Here is a 17,088-nt window from a genome sequence, read left to right as displayed (position 1 = left end):
TGCTATCATTATGGCAAAGACAAAAAATGGTTCTTAGAAATGAGTTATTATAACTATTATGTTTAAAAAATGTGTTGAAAAAAAATCTTCTCTATTGCAACAGCACTTGAGAAATATTGGAAAAAGAATGACTATTTTACAGGGGGTAATCATTTTGACTTAAACTTTATGTGCTGTAATTCCCAGTGATGGCTGAAATGTACAAAGAAATCTGGTGTAATGAGCGCAGATCTATGAATTGCCACACATTTGCTGTACAATAGCAAAAGTGCAGTAATTACACATTTGGTCTAAATTGAGTTAAGGCCTAAAATTGGCTTTGTGATGTCTGTTCTGTCTTGAGTTCACTTTGGTTCTGTTTCTGAGGAATAAAATCCACTAATCTACACACAGCATGTTTGACTGCTTGTTGTAAAAAATGTAAAGGTACAGTATTTGTCTTCAAAGGGAGTTTTTGTGTAGTTACTGCACTTTGCTCTTGATGGACAGAGACTCTTAGACACTCCTAAAGGGATAGTTTACCCAAAAAATTGTCATTATTTACCATTTTTGGGTCTACTTTAATATCTACTTTAGTGTTCAACAGAAGCTTATAAAGGTTTAGAAACCCTGGGTTATCTCTTTACTACTACTACTAACTATTACTACTACTTCTACTACTACTACTACTACTACTACTACTACTACTAATAATAATAATAATAATAATAATAATAATAATAACGATAATAATAATAATAATAATAATAATAATAAGAAGAAGAAGAAGAAGAAGAAGAAGAAGAAGAACAATAAGAAATTGTAACAATAATACATTATATAAATAATAAAAAAACTCAACTGACGTGAGAAAAGATTTATAACATTTTTTTTGCACCTTTTTATCTTGAATTTATGGTACTTTTTTGTTTTTTGATTTTGGTGGTGTTTTGGTCACATGTCCTTACTACACAATGCCTGGCTTGATTGGAGGGTTTGTTTCAGAACCTGTTGCATTTTCTTCCTTATTTGGTTTTGCTAATGCATACGTGAACACGACAATCATGCTCTGATCGTCACTGAAACGATAGCCGCCTAAAGATTTCCTGAACGAGGTGGTCTCTGCCCACTTGAATACAAACTCTGGAGTGGTTGGCTTATGGTGTAAAAGCAATACGACTTGATGGACCCACATTATCACAGCGCACGATGAGCTGTTACATACATTGCCTCTAAAGCAGCAGGGTTTGTTTTGCTAATGCCTCTCAGAATGAATTGCGAGTTAACCTGGAGTAAAGATAAATGCCTTGTTGAAATTTGTTCAGACAAACATATTCCTGACAACTGAATACAAATGCAGAATAGTATTTGTTTGTGGCTTAAAATGTTTAAAGGGATAGTTCAGCCAAAACTGAAAATTCTGTCATTATCACCTCTGTCTTGACAGTTTTTATCTTCTGTTGAACACAGAAGATGATATTTTGAAAGCTGAGAACCTGTCATTGACTTCAATAGTATTTGTTTTTTCTACTCTGGAAGTCTGGTACAGGTTACTGCAGCATTATTCAAAATATATTTTGCTTATAGTCTATTTGCTAGTCAATAAGAACCTTTTGTGCTTTCTTTATGGCCAGGACTCCCTGGGAGAAGATGTCTTGTATCTTAATGGGATGAAAGAAAGAAAGAAAGAAAGAAAGAAAGAAAGAAAGAAAGAAAGAAAGAGTCCTTCAGAGATTTTGTCCTTCTCTGACCAATGCACAACTATTTTAGTAAAGGCAACTAAAATTAATACTAAAATTATTAAGAAACACTTTTGTTAACTAAAATGAAAAAAGCAAAAAGAAACAAAAAAGAGAAAAACTAAATAAACAAACAATAGTCTGAAAAACTAACTTAAATAAGTGTCATAGCAAATCTGACCTGCAAATGTTTAGAGAAATACCTGTAATTGTGCTTTGGTCAAAAACATTCCTTCTATATAAATATAAAGAACATTCCATTTTTTTCTCCATCTCTGCCAAAATATATAATCTAGGCATGATGAACTGCATTTGTGATTTTTAATATGAAGAATTTTGTCTGAATTCTTCATCATTTTTCTATCAGTGCCTGTAAAAAAAGTATGTTTATTTTATCACTAAGAGGTTTTCCCAAAAGTTAATGTAAGCTGTGCAATCAATAAACTTTGCTCTAGTTGACACTGTTAGACCAGAAGTACTAAAATTAAACTCAAGCTACAGTAAGAAACTCTTAAGTTTTTGTCAACTAAAGCCTATTTTTAACATGTTGGCTGTTTATTCAACACCAGGCTTGTTATTGATACGTACCCCTATATACATTTCTGGACAGCGCGAAATACGTCCAGTTCACCAGACGCTGCTGTGTAGTTTTTTTCAAATCTCAAATTTGTCTCGTAACTGCCATTTACTCCTTTTGTTGTTGTGTAAATCCACCAGAAGCCCCTGTCGACTGACTGACTGACTGACTGACTGACTGACTGACTGACTGACTGACTGACTGACTGACAGACTGACCGACTGACCGATCCTCCCCCCACTACCGCCTTCCCTAAAGCCAATCGATAGTATTTTCAAAAGCAATAAAGAAAAAGAAAAGCCCTCACAGCCGCCTGATTGTTACCACGCTTTCAGAGCTTAACATGTTCTCACCATTATTTACTTATTTATTTTATTTTTTGCCTTTTGTTTTAACTACTTTCTGGAACTGTTCTTTGCTGGACTCGAACCCCATTGTTGCTGTTAACTGCATCTCAAGTCTGCCAACATACATGGTGAGCTACTGGTCAAACTGGTAACAGCAGAAAAGCGCAAAAAAAAAAAAAAAAAAAAACAAGCCCAGAGGCCGTTAGCAGTGTCATACTGCCTCGTATTGTTTGTTTTAAAAACAAAATCCAGCCATACTTAGCTTTGGCTACATAATTTGCACTCTATAGAAATGTATACGGGGGTATGTATCCACAATAAGCCTGCGTTCTGTTACTTATGAAGTACATATTCTGCATAATCTTATTCTACATTCCTATGTCAACCTAATACCTAAACTAAGCTACTACCTTAATAACTAATAAGCAGTACATTAAGAATTGATTAAGGCAAAGTTATGTTCATAAAGTCGTAGTTATGAATATGGAGAATTGTACCTTAACTAAAACATAAAATAGAAAGGTGTTCACAAAATAAAAACTAAGGTAAAACTAATAAAACCATTAATGAAACAAAACCGAAATGTACAGCACATTTAAAAATAGTATTGAAACAAAAACCAAAGTAAACATCTAAAACTATGAATAACAATACCCAATTTTGAGGTTGATCTGATAAAATACCTAGGAGGAGCTCGTTAAAATACAACACCTGAAAGTTTTAAAAAATGCTCTTAGTGTATTGATAGTTAAAAATATACGACTTTCTGTTCGGTTTCATATTTTGCTCCAAGAGACATAATTGTAGATATTGGCATGTTTGATGTGTGTGTCAATATTATGTGTCCATGAAATGTAGCTAGGTGACCAGTCTGTCAAGTGTGCATAGTCACACTGACACTGTCGAATCATTTTTCCACACCCACTTCTGAAACCCATATCAAACGTAAATTTTTGCCACTTCTGACGTGTGCAAAGTGTTGTTTGTTTTCGAGCATGTTTAGACCCTCAAAAATGCGATTCATTCTAGAGAAGAAGATGAAGAAACGGAGCAATTTCGGTTGGTGCTCGGTCCTTAATAACCTTGCAGCAGTGAGATGATGGTTTACTCACACGTGATTAGTTAGGAAATGTTATTAAAGCAAACTTTGTAACAGTTTTAATCTCTGGTTCAGAGCAAATCAATCAAGCTACATGTGTGAACATGCCCTACATTTGTAAGTCTGTAATTGGCAAGGATTCTAGAGCTAAATTAACATTATCTTTTTCTTTTCACTTTCAGGCATTCAAAGAAGGATTTCTAACAGTGACGGCTTGCCGGTGGAATGCAGGTGCACTTCTTCTGAAATAAGCTGAGGATTTCTGGGTGGAAGAGAAATCATGTTTTTGACCTACTATCTACAAAACGCAAAATACAACCGCAGCAGTAATCCTACTTTCACCAGCGGGTGAGATGCATAAATCGGTCTTTTAACATGTTGAGTCAACTAGATTTTTAGGGCAGTTTTAGATTTCAAAGCGCTAAGTACCGTGTTAGGTCTTTTTTTTTTCGGTACATGGGCTTTCTGAAGTGTCCCTCAATGGAGTTACTCTGAGGGATCATCAAGATGGAGAATCGAGTAAAGAGGAACTCCTAAATACTAAAAGGGTTTTCAGAAAACTGGGACCTTACTATTTCTGCAGATCTGTTTTCAAAAAAATAAAAAAGGCTGGGTAAATTAATACGCCAGACTTGGGAATAAATCTCTCCTCTGCAGTGGATTAAGGGAAACGGAACATTAGAAAGGAAGGATTAGGAGCTCGCTTAGAAGATGATGACGCGAAAGTGGAGGTGCGTGAAGTTGTCACCGGCCTTCGTTTGGCTGGGGCTCATGGTCCTTTCTGTCACCGTGGCCCTAGAGTTTGATGGTTTACCAGGCCAATGGGTTCGCTATGGACCCTGGGAAGCAGGAGCTACCGGTGAACTGAGCTTCACCATGAAGACGAACATCAGCAAAGCTATTGTGCTGTACCTGGATGATGGTGGAAACTGCGACTTTCTGGAGCTCCTGATCAACGATGGCCGTCTTCAGTTGCGCTTCGCCATCCACTGTGGGGAACCGGCTTCATTGCACATGGAGACGCACATCAGCGACGAGCGCTGGCACCGAGTTCTGCTCACCAGGAATTACAGAGAAACTATGCTGGTGATGGATGGAGAGAGCAAAGTGGCAGAGGTAAAGTCAAAGAGGAGGGAGATGATGGTGGCTAGTGACTTGTATGTTGGCGGGATCCCACCGGATGTGCGTCTCTCAGCTCTCACGTCCAGTACAGTCAAATATGAACCACCTTTCCGAGGTTTGATCGCCAACTTGAAGTTAGGAGAGACTGCTCCTGCTCTCCTGGACAGCCAGGGTGTGAAGAACGATCTGGATTATCTGTGCACCAAACAAAACCCATGCAGCAATGGAGGACGCTGCTCCATTCAGGGCAGCGAGGTGCTGTGTGATTGCTCCAATACCGGCTACAAAGGGAAATACTGCACTGAAGGTAAGCACGATGGTGTGCCTCAAGGCCTTACATACATAATATGATGTCCTTATCAAAATCCTTACTAATTATTGCACTTGGGTGTCAATGTAAGATGTTTGCTTTTTAAAAAATACAAGAGTTAATGATTAGGCATTTTCTGATCTGAACAAATCCTTTGGTTGAATGCTTGTCTTATCGTCGTCTCCTGCACTTTTTCTGCAAACTTATATTTGCAATATCTGAGAGCAGAGCTGTCTGACTGCTGGAGATTGCTAAAACTTTTAGGAAAGCTGAGTGATAACAGTTGTGTTTGAAGAAATGGCTCGCTCAATAAGTGGTAGCCAGATAGGTTTGGATTGACACACAGGTGATTTATTTATTTTTATTTTTTTGTGGAACATAAAAGGAGACTTTTTGAATAGGATTTTGGTGGCAATTTTTTTTTTTTTATGCAGTAACAATGACTAAGATTTTGAAGATTTTTATCATTCAAGAAGGATGCAATCATGAGGAGATGCATAAAAATAGATTTTAATACAGGAATAGGATTTTGGAGAAGGTAAAAGATGCTGAAAACTATATTGCTCAGGTATTTTAAGTTTGAAAAATATGGAGTGCATTTAATTATTTACGTAATGTGTTTCTTTAAACGATAACATATCTATGATGTAATATTAGATTGGAATAAATGAATAAATAATTATTAAAATTAATAAATAAATAACTCTGTCAATAGATTAGGAATTTTGATCCACACAGTTGTTGTTTTATTTTACATTTGTTACTGGTAAAAGGTACAAAAGACACAAATGTTTTAGTTCAAAGCCTTCCTCAGTGTGAAGCAAGCTGCTTTTTAAATGCACAGATTGTTTTAATAATAATGCGATATTGATGTTATTTTTATATTGTGTGTTGTGTATATTTTCCAAGTAATGCATCTAAACTAAAACAAAATAGGCTTTCATGAGTGTGGGTCACAATTTGTTAGATTAAGCTTTCTTAAAGCACCCAAATCAAAGGAAAAGGTAGCAGAAGAGTGTGGTGCCAAATTGCTTTGTTGAACATCTCAATGTTTTTCAATATAGTGTCAATATATCTCATATCTTATTTTTAGAAAGAAAATATTGTTTTTGATAAAAAGGGGCATATAGATATTGCAATTTGAAAGGTGTATTTATTTTTTTTTATTTTTTTTAAACGGGAAAGTAAATGATTATGCAAGCAAACTATGTTGTGTAAAACATTACACATAATTTTTTGTTTAAAAAATATGGGTTTCTCAAATGTGTTTTATATATATATATATATATATATATATATATATATATATATATATATATATATATATATATATATATATATATATATATATATATATATATATATATATACATATATATAAATATCAATAAAAAGATTCATATTCTTCAGAAATAACGTTGTAATATTCTAAACTTTAAATATGCTCTAAAGAGATGCTGGACTGATGCAACCCAACATTGGGTTCAAGATAACCAAAGTGTGTGCTTTTAAAAATGCGACCACGCTCACGGGGCTTTGTTAGTACAATCATCCACGTGAGATGTGAGTGATGTAAACTGTAGCTAGAAAGAATAGCGGAATCTCCATAAATACATGAGAGATATACATGAGAGACATGCCTGCATAAAGCTTGGGAGGTGCACTTTCCAACTCATTTTGAAAAACAAATGTTGTCTCGCTAGGTAATCCATAGAATTCTTCGGCAGAGCGTGCATCACGCCGGCTCCTCCCATGTCCACCATTAACACAAATGATGACTAGCTGCTTAAACTCGTGCATGCCCACTGCCTTGAAAGGTCATTTCATTTTCATTCTCATGAATATGTTTGAATTATAACCCATTTAACCTCACTGGACCACCGTGATCTGATGCTGCTCTATTCAGAACATGACGCATGTTATTTGTGTTATTTATTTATTTATTTTATTTATTTATTTTTTTTATTTTATTTTTTTTACCGTAATTGATCCAGTCAAAGTTTGGAAAGAGTGAACTAAGGCTACGATTATTTAGGCAATATATATATATATATATATATATATATATATATATATATATATATATATATATATATATATATATATATATTTTTTTTTTTTTTTTTTTTTTTTTAGGTTTTAAAATATTTTTGTAATTAATGTAATTGTTTAAAATATTATTTTTATTTACAGAGCATGTTTAAAATATTATTTATTATTTTTTTTAAAGCTTTTGTCATTACAGCTACTTCAGTGTCTCAAAGTCATTTAGAACTGATTATTTAATGCTGGATTAATGCACAAGAAAGTTTAGCAAACACGTTTTATACCATTTCAAATATATTTAATTTTTTTGTACATGCTGTATAAGTGCATATACATTGTTTATCCATAGTGTTTACATGGTCATAATACAGCAAGTAATACAACAAGCGTTTAGGTTGGGCTAGCTTTTGCACCCGGGCATTGGTTTAGATGCTTGGATGGGTGAACATTAGCCAGTGGGGAGTGCCTTTTGTCTCTCCTCAAGTGTGAAATATTCATGACTGTTGTCACTCCCACGCATAGAGTATGCTGACCCAACATAGACTTAACATCACCCCAGCTTTCTTCAGAGTGTGTGTTTAATTGCATTATGATATAAGTATTATTTTTTTAATTATTAAGTTCCATAATATAATACATTTCTTTTTAGATCCAAAAAACGTGTAAAATGAAAGAGTTTTCAAATGCATTATGGGTGTTAAAAGTGGCTTAACGAGGGTTAAAAGTCCTCCGTATGAAGTGCGAATTATATTTCAGCGCTTTTGAAGCCTACATGTGTTTTGTGTTAAGAACAGACCTAAATTAAGACCACATTCAGAGATAATCTTCCTCTCCAGTGAACTGCTCTCCGCTGTGACCTGATCAGTGAGCCAGTGATTTAAGTTCAGGGCAGATGTCAAAATATACACAGATCTTCATTTTGCTCTGTTCTTCTGACAAAGCTTTTGTATTGAGAAGCACAGAAATATAGTACCATTTCTGTGATGTTCTGTTGGTGCTTTTTTTCTGTCACTGTGGTGCTTGACAGCTCCAGCCCAGTCCACTTTCATTATATAAAGTGGCCAGGGTTTTCTTTCAAAAAGCACATTTTGTATTTGAGAGAAGAGATAGTAATACAGGATCGTAATGACATGAGGGCAAGTGTAAAATGCTTATTTTTAGACAAACCTTTTCTTTAAAGTCCATATGGGATGGAAACAGCAACAGATATTGTGTGGCTGGCTAATATCTCAATGTGATAGAAATGAAATGTTACACTGGATTTTGGGATGTGAGCATAGCAATAAAAAATAGAGGCAGCTAAGCATGAGCTTGCTTGATGGAGTTTAATGTGGAGTATAATCTTTTATTTATTATGCATTGTGTTATGGATATTAGAATTACATTTTTTAATACCATTAGATTGGTCTGTTATACATATTGATGTATCGAATTATTGTAAATAATGTGTCTTGCGTTTTAAATTAATCTTTTTTTTAATCCATACTAATCTCTAATTTTAAAGCATAACACATTTGTGTTTACCTTTAAAAGGAACTAAATGTTTTTGTGTGTGTGCGTGTGCGTGTGCGTGCGTGTGTGCATGTATGCGTGCGTACCTGCGTGCGTGTGTGTGTATTTCCAAGAAATAAGGAATGTAGTTAAGTCTGATCTTTCTGCCTTTTTTCATTTAAATAACTTAAGTGAAATAAAAAATAAAGTGTGAGGCATGCCCAAACATAAGTTGGTTATGTTTTAGATGTAAGCAGTTGGGAGAAATTCAGCTTTGTAACTAACATTATATTAGATTAATGTATTAGTTTTGAATATAATAACCTTGCCGCTCAAAAACAAAAGGAAAAAGGAAATATTCAATTCACAATATTCAGATAATACATTTCTTGATTATTTTCTATTAGAATGCTTCAGTTAAGTATATTATAGTTAGAATGATTCTTTTTCTTAGCTTTTACTTGTATTTATTGTTCTGAATCCTTTACTTTAAAACATTCAAAATATAATTTATACACATTACATTTCATAAATATATAAAAACACAGGCTGAATGAAGTCGACTCGCTCCCTCTGTCAAAACCTTCCCTCATTTACTTGATGAACTGGAACACACTTTAAAATGGTGGCAGGGATTCCCCCAAGGGAACAAGAGAAGGGAAAGTTTGCAAGTGTGTGTCTAAAAGTGGAGCGGAACGGAAACATTTGTTCAGATTTGTTCAGAGCATGTTTTCAGTTAATGACTCACTGATTCAAATGATTTGTTCAGAGCATGTTTTTGCTTACTGACTCACTAATTCAAATGATTTCTTCAAAGCATGTTTTTGCTTACTGACTCACTGTTTCAAATGATTTGTTCACAGCATGTTTTCAGTTAATGACTCACTGATTCAAATAATTTGTTCAGAGCATGTTTTTAGTTAATGACTCACTGACTCAAATGATTTGGTCAGAGCATGTATTTGCTTACTGACTCACTGGTTCAAATAATTAGTTCAGAGCATGTATTTGCTTACTGACTCACTGATTCAAATGATTTGTTCAGAGCATGTTTTCGTGCTTGTACGGGCGTGACGTGGAGCCGATCCGCGAATCACAGCACGTTATGATGATAACCAATCAGAGTCACTTGAGGGCAGGCCTTTCATAGGAACTAGGAAATATATCAGTCGTTTTCATGTTAGCTGAGTAACTGTATATAATCAAAGTGAGATTTAAATTATAATGAAAAAATAACATGATTTCATTCAAGTGAAACATGAGCACACATTGCTTTGCCTCTTAATAACACAACCAAGCATTAAAATTACAGTCTGGACCACCCCTTTAAAAGTGCCAAAATGTGAATGCTGCGCACTGGTGGTGGATGAGGAGATTCCCCTAATGTGTAAAGTGCTTTGAGTGTCCAGAAAAAGCGCATTATAAATGTAAGGAAATATTATTATTATTATTATTATTATTATTATTATTATTATTATGGTATATTAACTTTAATTTGTAAATAACTACTACCACTACTACTACTGCTGCTACTACCACCAACAATAATAATTTTAATAGTAAAATGGAGATTTACACTGCTAGATTAGCTAGTTTAGTTTAGTTTTTGTTTTTTATGCTTTTAAATTTCATTCTGGGGCCTTGACCTTTCATTCAACAACTTCAGATGTTGAAATGTTTTCAAAGGTGACTTTTATTGACATTTTTAATAGTTTGAAGTGATGTATTGTCTATATATATATATATATATATATATATATTATATATATATAATTTTTTTTAATATACAACATAAACATATTGATTCAAACTACAAAAATATTTATGAAAGTAACTTTGTTAGCCTGCAGAGGTTAACAAATATATCTGTTTTTATTTTTTTTACAGTACAGGAAAATATTAGGATATTTTGTCTAGGTCAACATTATAAAATAAAATAAAAACCTTTAACATATGCGTTTTACACATACATGTGAAAATTGTGGCTTTTAATTTTAAGCCGACTTTAATGAAACCCCCTTTTTTCTATCTTTCTCACTTCAGACAGTGTGGTATTACATTAGCTTTTTTAAAATGCTTTGAAAATGTATAGCTAATGAGAAATCTTGGACTGTAGATCTCATTAGATCAGGTTCAGAGGGTTTGTGTATTTACAGCAGTACAGCTGTTTAGAGCTTAACACTAAATAAAAGACTGCATCCCAAACATATGCAACAGAAAGATAAGGATAGCGCATTATTGGTATGCTGATATCAGCTTCATTCATATCAAATGCTTTATTTTAGTCTATTTTATTGCTAAACATGTAGCTAAACAAAATGAGAGAAAACTAGTTATACGTATATAAAAAAGATTATCAGATCATCCAGAAGTATAAATGGAAAATAGTGCTACACCTACCAAAATAATAATCCACAAAATCATCGCAGCATTATCAACATGAGACATCTTTAATTTTATATCAGTGCTATGACGTGAAATCCAATACAAAGCAGTGGTAAATCATATCCGAGGCTTTCGGCTTTGAAATATTAAGCTGCAAAATGATGATCCACATCTCTATACACCTGCAGTATCCACCTTTTTCTGCACGTGAATATTGCGGTTTAAATTATGGGCTGCACTTTCTGTTCTTCATTCAAAAAGACTGAAACAAATAATAAGGTTCCACTTTAATTTGTATGTGTGGTCAAAACTGTGCGAGAAATATGTTTGGCCTTGCACTTCATATATCATTTATACATTTTTTTCTTTATGCAAAGAGATACACAAGTTACATGATACAAATCAAATACAAAAGAAAACAAAAAAGACAGTCAGCAACAGCCATGTTTGTGTGTGAGGTCTGTATTTTTACCATCATGATAATAAGGTTATAGTTATTATTTTAACAAGACATTATATTATTATAAGTGTATTTCATTTTGTTCTTTTAGATTATTTTCTTTTTATCCCCATACATTAATATTCTATATATTTAGGCATGTAACGATGCACTGTGAGCCAGTTGAAAGTCGATTGAAATATGTGATGATTCAAATGTTAAACGAATCGCGATACATTTTTTTAATAGGGCGCTGTGTTTACAGGCGTAGCTCGCTTTACCTACTCATCAGTGACGAGCATACGTGTCTATGTGTTCATATACTGTATGTTGCATTTATTTATTTTATATAATTGCAGATGTTACAGTAGGCTATTTCGCATCATTGATCTGCAGTTATAATCAAATCATATTCATAGAAAGGCTGGTAATAAACATTTATATACAAGTATTTTTTGTATAAAGCATCTGTTTGTGAGAATTGCTACTCATTTGATATGTGAACAACCCGTACGGCATTTCTGTGACATTTCCTTGAGAAAAAAATTACGTAGTCTCGAACTTTGTCCTACACCTTGCCCACCAAAAGGGTTACCTTTTGGCAGTGGAAACACAAGCTTGATAAAGGTGACGCGTACCCAACCGTACTGTACCTCTCAGTGGAAACAGGCCATAATTGTACAAGTAATAATAATTGTTTAACTTTATAATGATGTTCAACTTATGCCAGTGGCCAGTCCCCTGGATTTAGAGAGCCTGTTGACATGCTCTCTGGTTTAGGAAAAGAAAGACCTCAGCTGATGCCAGAAAACAGATGTGCTGAAATTTCTTTTAAAAATATATATTCCCAGCACATTCACAGTTTTACTTTGTTTATATTAATTAGTCTTCTTCTGTTTGTATTATTCTTTATATACTTTTAAAGAAAGTTTTTAAAATAGCACTTTAGTTATGGCAGAAAATATAATATTCAGAAAAAATGTGCAACATTTGAAAAAAAAAATTCACCTTATAGTTGTTTCAAATAATTGTAAGTTTTTTTTAACATGACTAAATCATGAGATTAGTTTTGTGAATCTTAACACATGGTGAGTCATTACATCTCTAAATATTTGTCAGAAATATATATGGAGTGGAAGAATTATTATCCACCCTTTGAATTGTCTTTTCTTTTTTAAATATTTCCCAAATGCTGTTTAACAGAGCAAGGACATATTCACAATATGTCTGTTCATTTTCAGTCTTATTTGTTTTATTTTGGCTAGAATAAAAGCAGTTTTTATTATTTAATCATCATTTTAAAGACAAAATTATTAGCCCCTTAAGCTATATATTTATCCAATAGTCTACAGAACAAACCATCATTATACAATAACTTGCCTAATTACCCTAGCCTCCCTAGTTAATCTACTTAACCTAGTTAAGCCTTTAAACTTTAGGCTGGATAGAAGTGTCATGAAAAATATCTAGTCAAATATTATTTACTGTCATCATGACAAAGACAACAAAAATCTGTTATTAGAGATGAGTTATTAAAACGTTTATGTTTAGAAATGCGTTATAAAAATTTTCTCTCCGTTAAACAGAAAATGGGAAAAAATAAACAGGGGGCTTATAGTTCAGGGGGGCTAACAATTCTGACTTCAACTGTATATAATATATGATATAAATTGATTCACTTTTAGTTTTTGGGGTTGTTAATTTCAATCCTGTAAGTAGCCTTTAATATTAACATTTGACTGATGAATAACCTTTTTGAATCCATTTTTTTCCAAACACTTCCCTGACTGTAGTCTAGTTTACCAGATGTCGCTTTACACAAAGTATCATGGGACATCATAAAAAGGTGTATAGCAAATGGAAATATGTTAGTGGTTGTAATTCTAGCAGTGTGCGATGTGTATACACATGCAGCATATTCCTGTGCTAATTTGATGAAAACATGGACATGTGTTGGAGCACGGCAGAGCAATTTGCCATAGAAGCTGTTCTAGGTGACATATGTAGACTAATTAGGGCCACTCAGCAATGTCTCAGGCCTTCGGAGAAGTCACAGTCTGTCATATGGCGGCACGGTGTTAAACCCGAGGCCAAATCTGCATGACTTCATACAGAAATACATTTGGCCCGATTCTGCTTCTAATTGAGCAGGCAGCGAGGACAGAGACGCTTGGCTTTTCACTTCATTCAGTCTCAGGTCACCCACTGTGGAGACAACGGGGAAGCAACACTCCGCTCTGTGCTGAGAGTTTGAAGGTTCTTTTCTTTTCTCTTTAGACATATTATTTTTTTAGTCATTTATTCATTTCCTTATTGGCTTGGTCCCATTAATAATCAGAGGTTGCCATAACGGAATGAACCGCTAACTTATCCAGCATATATTTTACGCAGTGGATGCCCTTCCAGCTGCAACCCATCACTGGCAAACACCCATACACTGTCATTGACACATACACTACGGCCAATTTAGCTTACCCAGTTAACCAATACAGTGGAGAAACTATTACGGTTGCTTGCATAAAACTGGTTTCATTGATAACATCCCCATAGTGTTACCCATAGGCTTTCCGAAGCCTGCACATAATAAGCTTTGTGTTCAAACACAGTTCATTGCAGTTACACGTTTTGTCCAACTGGATAATCCCCACACGAAAATATAACTTTTATCACTTTTAAAACCCACTCGGACACGGAGAGAACATGCAAACAGTATACAAACATGCATACAGTATGTTAACAGTATATTGAAACATCTGTTTATATTTTCCAAAACAGCAAACCACATTATAGGAGCCGAGGCTCGAGCCAGTGACCTTCTTGTTGTAAAGTGACCATGCTACCCACTTTATTTTTCAGGAACTTGTAGTTATTTAGTTACATTTTACTTATTTATTTATTTATTTATTTATTTATTTATTTATTTATTTATTTATTTATTTGTTTGTTTGTTTGTTTGTTTGTTTGTTTGTTTGTTTGTTTATTCATTTATTCAATTATTTATTTATTTATTTATTTATTTATTTATTTATTCATTCATTCATTCATTCATTCATTTACTGCATTACACTCAGTCACTGAATCCCTGCATATTACCAATGGAGGTTCTAAATCAATGGTCTCAAACTCAATTCCTGGTGGGCCGCAGCTCTGCACAGTTTGGCTCCAACCACCTCCAACTCACACCTGCTTAATAGTCTCTTTAAGTTTTGAACACCTTGCTTATTTGAATCAGTTGTGTTTGTGCTGCGGCCCTCAGGAAGATTGAGGCCTATGTTCTCCTGTAAATCACCTATTCTGCTTTTATTGTACCTGTCTTCTGCTTTGATATGGTGGATTACCAGATTCTGCTGTCCACCCTCTCCTCAATGGGCATCACTGTAATCCCACTTTGTCGGTTGAAGCCTTACCTCACCGGCAGATCATTTACAGTTGCCTGGAGTGAAGAGCTATCCAAAGCTCTTCAGCTGGTCACTGGGGTACCTTTTTTGGTGTATTTTCTATGTACACCACATCACTGGGAACCATCATCCAATCACATGGTTTCTCTTATCACTGCTATGACACACAGCTCTATTTTTCACTTCATCCCGATGACCCAACGGTAGCCGCAAGTATCTTGCACTTTATTTGCAAATGTGATCATTTGTTCCATTATTTAGTCATGTTTTTATTTATTTATTTATTTGTTCAATCATTTATTTATTTACTCGTTCAATCCATAATTCGTTTATTTGGTTATTTCTTCAGTTGCAGTATCTCGTCTTTTCATTAATTTCAGTCTCCGGTCACCCGCTGTGGCGTCGACAGGAATCGGCGGGTGCTTTGCTTCGCTCTGTGCAGAGAAAGAGTCCAGCAAATATCCTTAGAATTAAGATGAAATATTCACACGCTTCAAAAGAAGCGGGATATGTGGGACGGAGAGACGTTAAGAACAGGAAAAAAAATCATCCTGCAAGTTGATAGAGCAAATTGGATTTGACACCGGGAAAGGACAATATTAAAGTGAACAATTGGTTTTCATACGCCTCAAATCCTTGCTTTTACTCCAGGGATTATCCATCGGAAGACTGACTTATCAAACACCCTGCCGTATTTGAGTATTTAAAAAAAAAAATAGACAGATAATCAAGTCACAGTGTAATTATTATTTTTCAGTTAAGTGTTGCTATAACAAATCCTCTGAAGAATTAGCGGAGACTCATCAAACGCCAGCACTTAATTACACGCATGTCTTTTTATATTTAACAATATTCCCCGTCTGAGATGGAAATGGTCTCTATCGCCATGCCCTTGTCAAATCTCTCAGGTGAAATTTTTGCAGGCTTTTACCCTCAAAGCTAAAAGGGCCGTCAGTATCAATTAAGGCTGCTCTCGCCACAATGCAGATCTAGGCCAAAGCCATATATCAGCAGTGTTTGCATCTTTTCTCTTGCATCTGCATCAGGAATGCTAATGAAGCCTCAAACCAATGTGCATAAACTGCAGTGCTGGTCAGACGCAACCCTGTATACACACAGCACAGTATGCCCTAACAGATTTCTCAGAAAAAATGTCCATCTTGCTTGAAATTAAGGCCACGTCCACACTAATATATGTAAATATTGTTGGCTTGTTGGTTTGTTTATAAACGCACTTTTTTTTTTTCTCTTTTAACTTTTTTCTGTCCACAATGAGATGTATACAAAAATTGATCTTTTTACAAACGTTCGAAATGGATATTTGGAGTGCAGTTTTTTTGTGTTGCAGTGTGGGTTTTGAAAACGAGGACATATTTTTAGTCATGTGACTAGCTAATATGGTGAATGACAAACAACTTCATGTTACGTCTAGCAACCACTTTGCTCACTGTTGGTAAAAAAAATAAAAAGTTGTCTTTCCATACCATAATGATGGATTTTTTTTTTTTGGATAATTATGGATGTGACCTCTGCAGTGAAAACTTAAAACATATATTCACAGAGAATGTAATTTATGGTAACAGTTTATTAAAACATCTGTGGGGCAACACTAGGGCTCAGTGGTTAGCACTGTCCCCTGACAACAAGAAGGTCGCTGGTAGGAGTCCCAGCTGGGTCAGTTGGCATTTCTGTGTGGAGTTTGCATGTTCCCCCCGTGTTGGTGTGGTTTTCCTCCAGATGCTCCGGTTTCCGCCAAAGACATGCGCAGCAGGTCAATTGAATAAAATAAACTTGCTATAGTGTTTGTTTGTGTGAATGAGTTTGCATGGGTGTTTCCCAGTACAGGGTTGTGGCTGGAAAGCATGCGCTGTGTAAAACATATGCTGGATAAGTTGGTGGTTCATTCCACTCTGGTGACCCCTGATGAATAAAGGGACTAAGCCAGGGGTATCCAAATTCTGTCCTGGAGGCCTGGTGTCCTGCTAATTTTAGCTCCAACTTGCCTCAACACACCTGCAAGGATGTTTCTAGAAAGATTAGTAAGAGCTTAATTGGCAAGCCCAGGTGTGTCTGATTGGGTTTGGAACTAAACTTTGCAGGGCACCGGCCCTCCAGGACCGACTTTGGACATGCCTGGAATAAGCCAAAGTTAACTA

The 17,088-nt window shown here is 34.9% G+C and overlaps 1 protein-coding gene across 35 annotated transcripts in view; it reads left to right on the top strand.

Moving 5' to 3' along the window:
• nrxn2a (neurexin 2a) overlaps nt 1-17,088 on the top strand; it is a 762,095-nt gene that overhangs the window by 119,162 nt on the left and 625,845 nt on the right. For 30 of the 35 annotated variants that reach the window (XM_087299962.1, XM_087299955.1, XM_087299951.1 and 27 more), the window contains 1 exon segment: nt 3,924-5,170. In XM_087299962.1, coding sequence (XP_087156088.1) covers nt 4,453-5,170 — 718 coding nt within the window. In that variant the 5' untranslated portion in view covers nt 3,924-4,452. 35 annotated transcript variants of the gene reach the window in all.

Source organism: Danio rerio, chromosome 21 (assembly GCF_052040795.2).
Source record: "Danio rerio strain M-AB ecotype USA chromosome 21, GRCz13ab, whole genome shotgun sequence".
Taxonomy (NCBI): domain Eukaryota; kingdom Metazoa; phylum Chordata; class Actinopteri; order Cypriniformes; family Danionidae; genus Danio; species Danio rerio.
The sequence above is the reverse complement of the archived record's forward strand: the minus strand, read 5'-3'. Positions and strand labels throughout refer to the sequence as shown.